At 62.4% G+C, this 14,721-nt stretch overlaps 1 protein-coding gene across 1 annotated transcript; it reads right to left on the reverse strand.

Annotated features, from left to right (window-relative positions):
- Positions 1–1,443: 1,443 nt before the first annotated feature.
- Positions 1,444–14,721, reverse strand: LOC138098499 (Fc receptor-like protein 5). Its single transcript, XM_068995072.1, is given in 20 exon segments — positions 1,444–1,972; positions 2,055–2,134; positions 2,224–2,245; positions 2,650–2,733; positions 2,816–3,118; positions 3,208–3,474; positions 3,935–4,160; positions 4,162–4,214; positions 4,394–4,648; positions 4,946–5,176; positions 5,265–5,285; positions 5,906–5,959; positions 10,512–10,591; positions 10,680–10,701; positions 11,105–11,191; positions 11,271–11,573; positions 11,663–11,932; positions 12,341–12,946; positions 13,661–13,726; positions 14,625–14,721. Coding segments are annotated over 20 exon segments (3,243 nt in total). The 3' UTR covers positions 1,444–1,856.

Here is a 14,721-nt window from a genome sequence, read left to right on the forward strand (position 1 = left end):
TGCCTCACCCCCCAGTGTGCGGCTCAGTGATCCTGGGGAGCTCCTGAGCAAGGAACGGGTTGGGGGGACCCTGTGCAGGGGGAATAGGGGGTGTGGGGGTGCAGAGAGGGGTGGGGGGGCAGTGGGGAATGGGGGTGTCCGGCTGTGCCCCCCAACACTTTCACTTTCTCTCTCTGGCAGCAGAAGGAAGAGGCCGTTTGTGCTGAGAGTCAGACGGGGAGCGGGTTCTGACCTGGGGGGGCACATCCAGAGGGGTCCTGTCCTTGGGGTGACACGTCCTGGGGGGATCCTGTCCCTGGGCTGCCCCATCCCGACCAGGGAGGTCCTGTCCTGGGGGATGGCGGTGCTGGGGGGGTCTCTGGACACATTCCTGGGGGGAAGGGGGGGTCCCTCTCCCAGTGGTGGCACATCCTGGGGACCCCTGTCCTGGAAGGGCCCTGCCGGCTCCCACTGTCCCTGCTTGGGCTCTGTGACCTCTGCAGGGCACAAATTTGGGGGTGCCCTGTTCCTTCCATATTCCTTCCCCTTGATGGTCCCCTCCAGTCTGGGAGCCCCAAATCCCCCCTTGGGATCCCCCAGGGTGCAGCCCCTATTCCCCATCCTGCAGCCCCCTATCACCCTTCTGTGGGTGAGAAGCCCCACGGGGTGCCAGTGGGGGTGACAGGGGGTGGGTGTCAGTCGGGGAGGGCACAGACCCCGCCACAACCTCCCACAGCCACCCCAAGCCCCCAGCCCTGGCAGGGTCTCAGCGCTGGGAACCAGGAAATGGATGAGACCCTGCAGATGAAACGCTCATGACACTCCTGGCTGTGCCCCGCTCTGGCCACAACACCTGAGGACCAACCTGCCCCCTCTGCCTCAACACCCGCATGGAAAAATAGAACTTTTTTCCTTCTGCAAATGGCTGATTTGGCCAAAAATTGATCCCACACCACTGAGACATTGCAAATGTGGGGGGGCTGAAGCGGTTGGGGGCTGCCCCCCCTTTCCTGCTCCCACTGCCCCCCGTGTGGTTTCCATCCCGGGGGGTTGGGACACTTTGGGTTTGTTGATTTTGAGAGAAAACCTATTTCACACTTCTCCATTCTCACTCATCCCCTGCAGGAGCTGAGGCGGCAAGAGCAGCTTGGGAATGGAGCCCCAGGCAGGAAGCAGCTCCCAAACTCCTCCGTGCAGCCAGTGGCCATCCAAGTGTGGGGCCAGGCCACGCCACAGCCCCACTGCGCAGGGATGGGCATTGGCCAGCCCTGCTCTGGCCAGCCCCAGGGGCAGCCAGCACGAGGGTCCCCCCACCCCCTGGGCTTTGACTCTCGCAGCTTTAGAGCTGCTGCAAGGTGAGAATTGTGTGGGGGAAAAGGCGTGGCTGTGGTTTGCTCAGCGCTGCGAGAAGCACAAAAGCCAAGGGGAGCCCAAGCAGTGGCTCTGCGAGGGCCTTGGATGGTTTGCAGAGCAGGGCTGGCTGGAAACCGCCCCTGCAGGGGCAGCTGCGAGGGAAGCAGCCCGGAAATGCAGCAATGGATCATTTTGTCCCTCTGCCCAAGGCACTGAGGGAGCCCCAAAACTCAGGCAAATCCCACAAGGATCTGCTCAGCACCCTGAGCGGGACCCTCCTCCTTCCTGCCTTGCCGTGGGCGGGCGCTGCCCGGATGCCCCGCACCCACCAAAGCCGCTCTCTCACTGCCCTCCGCAGGCAGACAGGGAGAGAAAGTTTTTAGTAGAAGCAGGAAATTGGAGTATCCCGTTCCTAAAGCAGGAGAGAGCTGAACAAAGAAACACCATTTCTCCCAGTTTCAGCAAAAAGCTGCATTTTGGGCCCAGCAGAAGTCAGTCGGATCCTCCAGTGTCCCCCAGTGCCCTCAGTGTCCCAGCACGTTCCCGTGGATGTCAGTGGGTGCCCGCGGTCGCCCGTGGGGTCCCGGCAGCTCCGCGTAGGTCCCTTGGGTATCCTGGTGCGGAGCGGTGCGGGTGGGCCCTGCAGGAGACCCTGGCTGTGGCATCTGTGTGACACCCCCCGTGGGTGACGTGTCCCTGTGTGTGTCCCACCCCGTACTCACCCTGCGTCTGCTTTGTCCTTGTGACGTGAGTGTACAGCACCTCCCCCTCCTCTGGGGGGGCCGGGGGCTGCGGGGGAGCCCTGCAGGGATGGGGGGATGTGTGAGAGGGGATGGAAGGTCTTGGGGGCTGCGTAAAACAGGGGGGTCATGTCTGGAGCCCCCCACTCACCTTTCCTGGTGCTTCCTGGAGGCTGCAAAGGAAAGGGGTGGGGGTGACTGTGGGGTCCCCAAGGCTGTGACGACCCTCGGGAATCCTGAAGTCCTACAGGGCTCTCAATTCCCCCAAGGAACTCCCAGCATTCCTGGAGCCCCCCAGAAGTCCTGAACCACACCAGTGCCCCATGTCCTAATGCCCCCAGAGCCCCAAGGCTGGCAGGGATGGGCACCCTCCAAACTGCCCCAGGATTCCTGAAAGAACCCCCAGCATCCCTGCACGACCCTCCAACACCACCCCAAATCCTTGAGGACCTCAAGCAAATGTCACTGGGGATTCAGCGCTGGCCACGTCAGGGGCTGTGGGTGCTGCCCCATCATCCCCACATTCTTGGTGGCCTCCCAGCTCCCCAGGGCCTCTGTTGGTCCCATTGTCACCCACCCAGGTGGTGCCACCGGTGCCAGCCCACAATGACACCCACGAGCAGAACCAGGAACAGGAGGGAGCCGGCAACCCCTGCGGCCACTGCTGGGGACAGAGGGGGACACATCAGGGTCAGCTGTCACTGCGGGGGTGCTGCAATCCCAATGACCCCGAGTGACCCCACCTGTGTTCCTGTGTCCCTGCGGAGTCACCGTCAGTGCCAGCTCGGGGCTGAGCGCCCGGAACACGCGGTGCCCGTCCTGTCCCAGCTGGTTGGTGGCCACGCACTGGTAGGTGCCGGAATGTCCCACATGGACGTCCCCGAGCTCCAGGAGGGGACCCTGGGCCACCTCGCGGCCGTTGTGCAGCCAGGTGAAGGTGACAATGGCTGAGCCCACCTGCACCGAGCAGCGCAGGGTCACGGGGTCACCTGTGCGCACCGGCTGTGCCAAGGCACCGGGGCTGATGGTGGCATTGGCCACGGGCACTGCGGGGACACAGACGGGGCTGGCACCTGGCCAGGAGGGATGGGGATGTGGTGGGTGTGGTCACCCCATTCCTGAGGGTCCCGCTCACCCAGGACGGTGACATTCAGGGGGACACTCTCAGCCACGCTGTCCCCATTGCTGGCCCTGCACTGGTAGTGGCCGCTGTCATTGTCCCCAACGTGGCGCAGCTCCAGGATGGGGCCGGTGCCCAGAGGTGCCCACGGGCCCCCCCGGTGCCAGGAGAAGGACAGGGGACCTGTCCCTGTGGCCACCGTGCAGCTCAGCACCAGGCGTTCCCCCAGTGCCACCTGTCCCCCATGGCTGCGCTGACTGGACACCCCTGAAAGCAGGACCCCTGCAGGAGGGGCAGAAAGGGAATGGGGGACCCGCGAGGGTGGGGGACACCAGGGGCCAGGAAGGTCTCAAGAAGGGGAGGATCAGGGAGGGTTGGGGGGATCCCAGTGAGGAAGAAGGGGGACAAGATATGGGGGAGACGTTTGAAAGGGGTGGAAAGGACCCCAGGGAGGGATGGGAGATTAAGGGAGGGGAGACCTGGAGAAGGTTGGAGGGAGCCACATGGAAGGTTTTTTAGAGACTGGCATGGATATGAACTATGGACCATGGAGGGATATAAGAGAGGGAGAGGTGAACCTAGGGAGGGGTGAGGGAACCCAATGTGGGATGCAGGAATCAGGGGCTGGGAAGGGAGGTCCCAGGGAGTGAACTGGGAAGACAGGGAGGCACACAGAGGGTTGAGCAGGACTGGGGGACCCGTGGCGGCTATCGGGGCTCCCCACACCCATCCCCACACTCACTGCGCACCGTGACGCGGAGCCGGGCGCTGCTTTTCTGCACAGCCCCCTGCTCGGAGCGCACCTCGCAGCTGTAATTCCCCGAGTGGGAGACCCCCACGGCGGGCAGCAGGAGCTGCGGGGACCCCTGCGGGCCCCCCACCAACCGCCCGTCCCGGTAGAAGAGGTGCAGGAGGGGGGCTCGGGGCTGCAGGGGGCTGGGGGTGCTGAGGCAGCTGAGATTAAAAGGGGGACCCCTCGGTGGGCTCAGGGGGACCCTCCAGCACCGGCACCGGGAACAGCTCTGGGAAGGAGATGGGGTGGGGGCGATCACCCCGAGCCAGCAGGGGACAGGGCGCTGAGGTGTGGATTGTGGGATGCTCACTCTGCAGTGTCAGCAGGGGGATGCGGTGATGCGCAACCTGCTGGGGATGAGAGTGGGGGTATCAGAATATTTGGGGTAGCGGCTGTGGGGGTGCTCACCGTGCACTGTCACAGTCACTGGCACTGACTCCAGCCGGTTGGTTCCTATCTGGCAACTGCAGCGGTAGCGGCCACTGTGGTGCAGCTGCAGCGGGGACAGGGACAGCTCTGTGCCATTGAGGGGCCCACCCAGATCCTTCTCCTTGTGGTAAAATCACACCCCGGTGACTGACTTGTTCTGCCAACGCCGGCAGCGCAGTGTCACCGTGTCCCCCTCCAGCAGCGCCCACGCCGGCACCTGCAGCACCAGCCGGTCTGGGGGACAGGAGGGTCCCATTGCACTGAGGGGCTCGAGAAAGGTCCGAGGTGGGTCCCCACGGCACCAGGGGACGTCTGGGGGCAGTCTCCATTGCACGGGAGGATCCCAGGAACACCAGGGGTAACCCCATGGCACCGTGTCGCCCTGTGGGTCCCATTACACTGGGATGCACTGGGATGTCCATGTATGCAGGGGACAGGCGCTTGACACATGAGGGGTGTGAAGCCACCCATGGAGTGGAGCCCACCCAGACCCACTGAGGACCACCCTGATCATTTGTGATTCCCCCTCACCATTTAGGACGCGCAAGGGGGGGCTGCGCCCGGTTCCAGGTCTGTCACACTGGTAGGTGCCACTCTCGGTGACAACAAATCGGTCGGGTCCCTGCAGCTGCCAGCGCTGCCCGTCCTTGTACCAAGTGGTGGCACCGGCGGTGCCTGAGCCCTGGCAGGTCAGTGTCACCCGGTCCCACAGCACCGGCGGCGTCCAGGGGGGCTCCACGAGGAGCTGGGTGGTCTGGGCGCCTGCAGGTGACAGGGGACACCAGCCTGCCAGGGCCAGTGCAGGATGGGGACAGCGGGGGGGGGACGTAGCATCCCCCCGAGGACTCACCAGCGAGGCCGAGGGTCTGGGCTGGAAGGGAGAAGGGACAGGGCTGGGTGGGGGTGGCAGCACGGGGACAGCGGCACCCGGGGCACGGAGTATGGGGCTGTCCCCAAACTATCCCCATGGGGTCACTGGTATAGCACGGAGGTCTTGAGGACAGGGACACCTCTGTCACCCTGGGCTGAGGCAGGACATGGGGACACTGTGGACACCCCATGCTTGGATAAGTCATCTCCACCCACCCCACAGCACCTGTCCCCACAGCCACATCCCCACGTCCCTCTGCCCATGATCCCATCCCAATGGCACCTGGCCCCGTGGCCCATCCTGATGGTGCTTGGCCCTTGTCCCTGTCCCTGCATCCCTGTCCCCCTGGCCCTGTCCCCACAGCTGCCCCAGCCCCAAGGTTCCTTTTGCTACATCCCACTCCCTCCATTCCTGTCCCCCTGTTCCTGTGCCCCCCCCATTCCTGTCCCCACAGCCACCCCACAACTCCGGTCACATTTAAGGGTTCCATGCCCATGCTCGGCTCTGCTGCCCTTGGGGACCTCAGGGCACCGTGCAGACCCCCTGTGCCCCCTCCCCACCGCTCTCTGCCTCACCAGGGCCCATCCTCAGAGCGTCAGGCCCGTGCCCAGGGCACTCACCCCACAGGAGCAGCGCCACCTTCCCGGCCATCCCGGTGTCCCCAGCCACCCAGCCTGGCTGTCACACGCTGCCGGGGCCACCTGTCCCCTGGGTGGCGGGCAGGAAGCGAGGTCACGTCTTGTCCCCACGTGTTGGTGGCCCTTGGTGGGGGCAGGGTGTTGCAGGGTGGAGACACAGCAGGGGACAGGCTGGGGACAGGGTGGGACATGGTGTTCCCAGGAGTGGGGGGCTCAGGGCATGTGGGGATCTCAGGATGGGTGTCCCAGGGGAATGGGGAGAGAGGGGAAGTGACAGGGAGTGGCTGTCTGGGGAATGGGGGTCCCCGTGTGTCGGGGGGTGTCCAGGATGGCGGTCCTGAGGGAATGGGGGGGAAAGGGGATGGGGGGAAGGGGATGGAGATGCTGGGCAACAGGAGACCCAGGATGGGCTTCCTAGAAAAGGGGGCACAGGGAATGGGGCTCCCACAGTCAGGTTCCCAGGAGAATGGGGGTCCCAGGGATGGGCAGTGGCTGGGGGGGCTCGTGGGTCGCAGCTCCTTCACAGGTTTCCTCAGATTTTGGGGACCCAAACTTAGGGCCCAGCACAGCCCCCCCAGGGCGCTCATTACCAGGGGCGGCATCACAGGGGGGTCCTGAGTAGCTCCGGTCCTGAGTCCCCCCCACCCTTTGGCTTTTTCCTCTTTATTTCTGTTTTGTCCTTCATTTCCTCACCTTTGTGCCACGCTGCCTCACCCCCCAGTGTGCGGCTCAGGGATCCTGGGGAGCTCCTGAGCAGGGAACGGGTTGGGGGGACCCTGTGCAGGGGGAATAGGGGGTGGGGGGGCGCAGAGAGGGGTGGGGGGGCAGTGGAGGATGGGGGTGTCCGGCTGTGCCCCCCAACACTTTCACTTTCTCTCTTGGGCAGCAGAAGGAAGAGGCCGTTTGTGCTGAGAGTCAGACGGGGGACGGGTTCTGACCTGGGGGGGCACATCCAGAGGGGTCCTGTCCTGGGGTATGTCCCTGTTCTGGGGTGAAACATCCTGGGGGATCCTGTCCCAGGGCTGCCTCATCCCAGCCAGGGAGGTCCTGTCCAGGGGGATGGTGGTGCTGGGGGGGGTCTCTGGACACATTCCTGGCAGAGGGGGGGTCCCTCACCCAGTGGTGGCACATCCTGGGGACCCCTGTCCTGGAAGGGCCCTGCCGGCTCCCACTGTCCCTGCTTGGGCTCTGTGACCTCTGCAGGGCACAAATTTGGAGGTGCCCTGTCCCTTCTATGTCCCTTGTCCTTGATGGTCCCCTCCAATCTGGGAGCCCCCAATCCCCCTTTGGGATCCCCCAAGGTGCAGCCCCTCTTCCCCATCCTGCATCCCCCTATGACCCTTCTGTGGGTGAGAAGCCCCACGGGGTGCCAGTGGGGGTGACAGGGGGTGGGTGTCAGTCGGGGAGGGCACAGACCCCGCCACAACCTCCCACAGCCACCCCAAGCCCCCAGCCCTGGCAGGGTCTCAGCGCTGGGAACCAGGAAATGGATGAGACCCTGCAGATGAAACGCTCGTGACACTCCTGGCTGTGCCCCGCTCTGGCCACAACACCTGAGGACCAACCTCCCCCTCTGCCTCAACACCCGCATGGAAAAATGGAGCTTTTATCCTTCTGGAAATGGCTGATTTGGCCAAAAATTGATACCACACCACTGAGACACCGCAAATGTGGGGGGGCTGAAGCTGTTGTGGGGCTGCCCCCCCCTCCTGCTCCCACAGCCCCCCGTGTGGTTTCCGTTCTGGGGGTGGGACACTTTGGGTTTATTGGTTTTGGGAGAAAACCTATTTCACATTCTCCATTCTTGCTCATCCCCCGCAGGATCTGAGGCGGCAAGAGCAGCTTGGGAATGGAGCCCCAGGCAGGAAGCAGCTCCCAAACTCCTCCGTGCAGCCAGTGGCCATCCAAGTGTGGGGCCAGGCCACACCACAGCCCCACTGCACAGGGATGGGCATTGGCCAGCCCTGCTCTGGCCAGCCCCAGGGACAGCCAGGACCTGAGGGTCCCCCCCGCCCCCTGGGCTTTGATTCTCTCAGCTTTAGAGCTGCTGCAAGGTGAGAATTGTGTGGGGGAAAAGGCGTGGCTGTGGTTTGCTCAGCCCTGCGAGAAGCACAAAAGCCAAGGGGAGCCCAAGCAGTGGCTCTGCGAGGGCCTTGGGCGGTTTGCAGAGCAGGGCTGGCTGGAAACCGCCCCTGCAGGGGCAGCTGCGAGGGAAGCAGCCCGGAAATGCAGCAATGGATCATTTTGTCCCTCTGCCCAAGTGTCATAGATTAGCAAGCGATGTCCCGGAAGCAATGTCCTTGCCAAGGGGTGCTTACAGCTTCCTTTGTGACCTAACAGAACTTATCCGCTGGCCAATTTGATTGTGGACAATTCTTTAAGCCACTTTAAGTTGTGACCACCTCTGTGATCCACACTTAAGAATAGACAAACCCCCCACGTCTCTCTCTCTCTCGTTTCCGGTGCTGGGACAGGTGGCTGCAGGTCCCATGTGGGGGCCAGCGGGCCAGGCCAAGGCCATCCTGAAGCCATGGCCCTGTTCCAGCCGTGGAACCCCCCCACTGCCTTGCTGTGGACAGCCGGAGCGGCTCAGCTCTTTTCCCCTCTCCACTGTGATAAGCAAAATTCCAGCTGCAAGGCTGAGGTGAGATTAACCCTTTTATTGCTGTGAAGAGCTGAAAACCTGAGGGAAGCGAGAGAGGAGATGCTTAAAGCTGAAATTCTGTTGTGAAGCTATGCTATATCAGAGTATCCCGTTGTAATTTCATGAAGATATGGGGGGTGGAGTGTTCAACTTGTAAGCAAAAGCACCTGCGCTGAGATAGGCAGATGCTGAAGTGTGGGGTATGCCCAGCCCCTGCCCTGGAGGGATCTCTGCTGAGATAAGAGATTTCACAATCACCCAGCAGGACTCCCTGGAAAGGCAACCACTTCTTTGGTCACGGCGAGAAAAGACAGACCCACAATCCTTTAGGAGACCCTATGCAGATCCTTTGTAACCCATTGGCCTTCACCCATCCCCTGTATCCCTATAAAAGCAAGCCCTCTGCCCCTGTGGAGAGAGTGCTCTCATCCCTGGCTTTCCCCTTTGCCGGAGGGGACCAACAATAAAGCTATCTTCCGTGTGGAACCAGCCACATGAGCCTCTCATCTCTCTCTCTGGTCTGGCTTGGCCTGGAGGCTGCCCTGCAGAGCTGAGCTGGAATCACGAGCTGATAATCACTGAAGAGCTGACAGCCTCTGCAAGGGCCCTCCTGCCAGCAGCTGAGGGAAGATACTGGGCCTTGGGAAGGCGATTCCTTTCGAGACCATCTCCCTGGACCGGTCACCTCTTCCTGGGTCAGAGCCACTGAAGCCGTCACCAGCTGTAATACTGATGCAGCTGTAATTTCATGAGAAGTTTGGACAGGGAGAGATGAACCAGATGAGGACTTTTGCTCCAAATGGGAAAGGAGAAAACCTCAGTTCCTAGAGATGCTCCCAAAGATAGTCCTAACCATGAAGATGAGGAGGACCCTTTGCTCGCAGTGAAGGAGGAGGGCCGCTGTTCTTAGAGATGAAATGCTCCCCGAGATGGGTGAAGAGAACTTTTGTTTCTGAACAGCTCAACCTTAAAATTGTACCCCAAAAACTTCAAGAGTGGACCCTCAAAAGCAGTTGTGGGAAAAGCTGCAAGTTGGGGAAGGGACTCACATGCGAGCAGAGAGACTCCTCGTCCTAAATGGACTGAACAATATTTGGAAGCGGGTGTCTGTCTCACTTGTGATAATCTTTTCATAGCACGAGCAAGAAGAGACTTCTCTTTCTAAATGGACTGAACACGGTTATTGTGGAAGTGATAAACAGACTGAACATCTGAAGGGTTGTCTTTTTACATTGTCAGTGGGAGAAGGGAGGAAGGAGGGGGGAGGAGGAGAGTTCTGAAGGTGGTATAATTTTTTTTTCCTTCTTTTAGGTCTGTTAATAAACTTCTTTATATTCTTTCAAGTTTGGTGCCTGCTTTGCATTTCTCCTAATTCTTATCTCACAGAAGATAAACAGTAATGAGTATTTTGGACCAAACCACTACACCAAGGGACTGAGGGAGCCCCAAAACTCAGGCAAATCCCACAAGGATCTGCTCAGCACCCTGAGTGGGACCCTCCTCCTTCCTGCCTTGCCGTGGGCTGGCGCTGCCTGGATGCCCTGCACCCACCAAAGCCACTCCCTCACTGCCCTCCGCAGCTGGATGCGGAGAGAAAGTTTTTAGTAGAAGCAGGAAATTGGAGAATCCCGTTCCAAAAGCAGGAGACAGCTGAACAAAGAAACACCATTTCTCCCAGTTTCAGCAAAAAGCTGCATTTTGGGCCCAGCAGAAGTCAGTCGGGTCCTCCAGTGTCCCCCAGTGCCCTCAGTGTCCCAGCACGTTCCCGTAGATGTCAGTGGGTGCCCGCGGTCGCCCGTGGGGTCCTGGCAGCTCCGCGTAGGTCACTTGGGTATCCTGGGGCGGAGCGGTGCGGGTGGGCCCTGCAGGAGACCCTGGCTGTGGCATCTGTGTGACACCCCCCGTGGGTGACGTGTCCCTGTGTGTGTCCCACCCCGTACTCACCCTGCGTCCGCTTTGTCCTCGTGACGTGGGTGTACAGCACCTCCCCCTCCTCTGGGGGGGCCGGGGGCTGCGGGGGAGCCCTGCAGGGATGGGGGGATGTGTGAGAGGGGATGGGAGGTCTTGGGGGCTGGATAAAACCGGGGGTCATGTCTGGAGCCCCCCACTCACCTTTCCTGGTGCTTCCTGGAGGCTGCAAAGGAAAGGGGTGGGGTGAGTGTGGGGTCCCCAAGGCCGTGACCACCCTCGGGAATCCTGAACTCCCACAGGCTCTCAATTTCCCCAAGGAACTCCCAGCATTCCTGGAGCCTCCCAGAAGCCCTGAACCACACCAGTGCCCCTGGCCCTGATGCCCCCAGGGCCCCAAGGCTGGCCGGGATGGGCACCCTCCAAACTGCCCCAGGATTCCTGAAAGAACCCCCAGCATCCCATGCATGACCCTCCTACACCACCCCAAATCCTTGAGGACCTGGAGCAAAGGTCACTGGGGACTCAGCACTGCCCAAGTCAGGGACTGTCGGTGCTGCCCCATCATCCCCACATTCTCGGTGGCCTCCCAGCTCCCCAGGGCCCCTGTCGGCCCCATTGTCACCCACCCAGGCAGTGCCACCGGCGCCAGCCCACAATGACACCCACGAGCAGAACCAGGAACAGGAGGGACCCGGCAACTCCTGCGGCCACTGCTGGGGACAGAGGGGGACACATCAGGGTCAGCTGCCATGCCGGGGGTACTGCAATCCCAATGACCCCGAGTGACCCCACCTGTGTCCCAGTGTCCCCGCGGTGTCACCGTCAGTGCCAGCTCGGGGCTGAGTGCCCGGAACACGCGGTGCCCGTCCTGTCCCAGCTGGTTGGTGGCCACGCACTGGTAGGTGCCGGAATGTCCCACATGGACGTCCCTGAGCTCCAGGAGGGGACCCCGGGCCACCTCGCGGCCGTTGTGCAACCAGGTGAAGGTGACAGGGGCTGAGCCCACCTGCACCGAGCAGCGCAGGGTCACGGGGTCACCTGCACGCACCGGGTGTGCCAGGGCACCGGGGCTGATGGTGGCATTGGCCACGGGCACTGCGGGGACACAGACAGGGCTGGCACCTGGCCAGGGGCGATGGGGATGTGGTGGGTGTGGTCAGCCCATTCCTGAGGGTCCCACTCACCCAGGACGGTGACATTCAGGGGGACACTCTCAGCCACGCTGTCCCCGTTGCTGGCCCGGCACTGGTAGTGGCCGCTGTCATTGTCCCCAACGTGGTGCAGCTCCAGGATGGGGCCGGTGCCCAGCGGTGCCCACGAGTCCCCCCGGTGCCAGGAGAAGGACAGGGGACCTGTCCCCGCGGCCACCGCGCAGCTCAGCATCAGGCGGTCCCCCAGTGCCACCTGTCCCCCGGGGGGCTGCGCCGACACGGACACCCCCGAGAGCGGGACCCCTGCGGGAGGGGGACACCAGCGGACAGTGATGGACCCAGGGAGGGTTGGGGAGGGGCATTGGGACCCCTGTGAGGAAGAGGGGTCACGGAGCCTGGGAGTGGCTTGGAAATGGTGGGAAGGGACCCCAAGGAAGGATGGGGGGTTTAGGGAGGGCACACCTTGAGATGGATGGGGGGGACTGCAGGGAGGGGTGGGGACCCAGAATGGGATGGTTTGACCTGGGGACCAGGAGGGAGCTCACAGAGGGCAGGAGGGGGGAGCCGGTGACAGATGGTGGGACCTGGGGAAGGAAGTGGGAAGGGATGGGAGGACACTGGGCAGGTGTCAGGAAGAGCTGGGTGTCCCCAGGCAGGACTGGGGGACCCGTGGCGGCTGTCGGGGCTCCCCGCGCCCATCCCCGCACTCACTGCGCACCGTGACGCGGAGCCGGGCGCTGCTCTTCCGCACGGCCCCCCGCTCGGAGCGCACCTCGCAGCTGTAATTCCCCGAGTGGGAGACCCCCACGGCGGGCAGCAGGAGCTGCGGGGACCCCTGCGGGCCCCCCACCAACCGCCCGTCCCGGTAGAAGAGGTGCAGGAGGGGGGCTCGGGGCCGCAGGGGGCTGGGGGTGCTGAGGCAGCTGAGATTCAGGGGGGACCCCTCGGTGGGCTCAGGGGGACCCTCCAGCACCGGCACCGGGAACAGCTCTGGGAAGAAGATGGGAGGGGCGATGGTGACCCCGAGTCCCTGGGAAGTGGTTTGGGGCTGTTGGGTCATTGGAGCTCCTGCTGTGGGGTGCTCACCGTGCACTGTCACTGTCACGGGCACTGACCGTGACAGCCTGAAGCCCTCCAAGCCCTCACAGCGGTAGCGGCCGCTGTGGTGCAGCTGCAGGGGGGACAGGGACAGCTCTGTCCCCTTGTGTGTCCTCCCCAGATCCTTCTCATCCTGGTAAAATTGCACCCTGCTGACCGACGTATCCTTCCTGTTCCGGCAGCGCAGTGTCACCGTGTCCCCCTCCAGCAGCGCCCGCGCTGGCACCTGCAGCACCAACCGCTCTGTGGGACAGGGGGGTCCCATCGCACTGAGGGGCTCGAGAAAGGTCCGAGGTGGGTCCCCACATCACCAGGGACCTCTGGGGGGAGTCTCCATTGCACGGGAGGATCCCAGGGACACCAGGGGTAACCCCATGGCACTGTTGTCACCATGAAGGTCCCATTACTCTGGGATGCACTGGGATGTCCCTGTAGGCAGGGGACAGGTTTTCGCCACATGAGGGTGAGGCCACCCACGGAATGGAGCCCACCCAGACCCACTGGGGACCACCCTGATCATTTATGATGCTCGCTCACCATTCAAGATGCTCACAGAGGGGCTCAGCCCGGTGCCGGGTCTGTCACACTGGTAGGTGCCACTCCCGGTGACACGGAATCGGTCGGGTCCCTGCAGCCACCAACGATGCCCGTCCTTGTACCAGGTGGTGGCACCGGCGGTGCCCGAGCCCTGGCAGGTCAGTGTCACCTGGTCCCACAGCACCGGCGGCGTCCAGGGGGGCTCCACGAGGAGCTGGGTGGTCTGGGCGCCTGCGGGTGACAGGGGACACCAGCCTGCCAGGGCCAGCACGGGATGGGGACAGCGGGGCGGGGACGTGGCATCCCCCCGAGGACTCACCAGCGAGGCCGAGGGTCTGGGCTGGAAGGGAGAAGGGACAGGGCTGGGTGGGGGTGGCACTGTGGGGACAGCGGCACCCGGGGCATGGAGTGTGAGGCTGTCCCCAAACTGTTCCCGTGCGAACACTGGTTTAGCACGGAGGTCTCGGGGATTGGGACACCTCTGTCACCCTGGGCTGAGGCAGGACATGGGGACACTGTGGTCACCCCATGCTTCTACAAGTCGCCTCCACCCACCCCACAGCACCTGTCCCTACGGCCACATCCCTGTAGGTACAAAAATGCTGTTAGCAAGGATTTCCTTGCTATTTTCTAAGTCCGTGAGAGACTTTTCTCTCTCACAGAAGAGGTGGCAGGGAATGTAAACAACCAAGCCACCTGCAACCTTGAAAAGTCTTGTTTATGGTAAAGTAGGAAAATATTTTGACAATGGATGTTCTAGGATTTTAGCCAATCACCCCCAAGGGGTGGCTCATCCTTTGTCCAATTAGACTATGAAGAAAAATGTCAATAAAAGAGTTTGTAAAATAATTAAATAGATCTTTCTTGCAGCACAATTCGTGCCTGCTGGATCTTCTCCTCCTCCTTGCCCCTATGGCTGCGGGACACGGTGATATACCATAGGAACCAGGCCTGCGGTAATACATCCCCATGACCCTCTGCCCATGATCCCATCCCAATGGCACCTGGCCCCGTGGCCCATCCTGATGGTGCTTGGCCCTTGTCCCTGTCCCTGCATCCCTGTCCCCCTGGCCCTGTCCCCACAGCTGTCCCAGCCCCAAGGTTCCTTTTGCTACATCCCACTCCCTCCAATCCTGTCCCTCTGATCCTGTACCCCCCATTCCTGTCCCCACAGCCACCCCACGACTCTCGTCACATTTAAGGGCTCCATGCCCCTACTCGGGCTTTGCTGCCCTTGGGGACCTCAGGGCACCCCGCAGCCCCCCTGTGCCCCCTCCCCACCGCTCTCTGCCTCACCAGGGCCCATCCCCGGGGCCTCAGGCCCGTGCCCAGGGCACTCACCCCAAAGGAGCAGAGGCACCTTCCCGGCCATCCCGGTGTCCCCGGCCACCCAGGCTGGCTGCCACACGCTGCCGGGGCGAACTGTCCCCTGTGTGGTGGGCAGGAAGCGATGTCAT

This window comes from Aphelocoma coerulescens, chromosome 25 (assembly GCF_041296385.1).
Source record: "Aphelocoma coerulescens isolate FSJ_1873_10779 chromosome 25, UR_Acoe_1.0, whole genome shotgun sequence".
Classification (NCBI taxonomy): domain Eukaryota; kingdom Metazoa; phylum Chordata; class Aves; order Passeriformes; family Corvidae; genus Aphelocoma; species Aphelocoma coerulescens.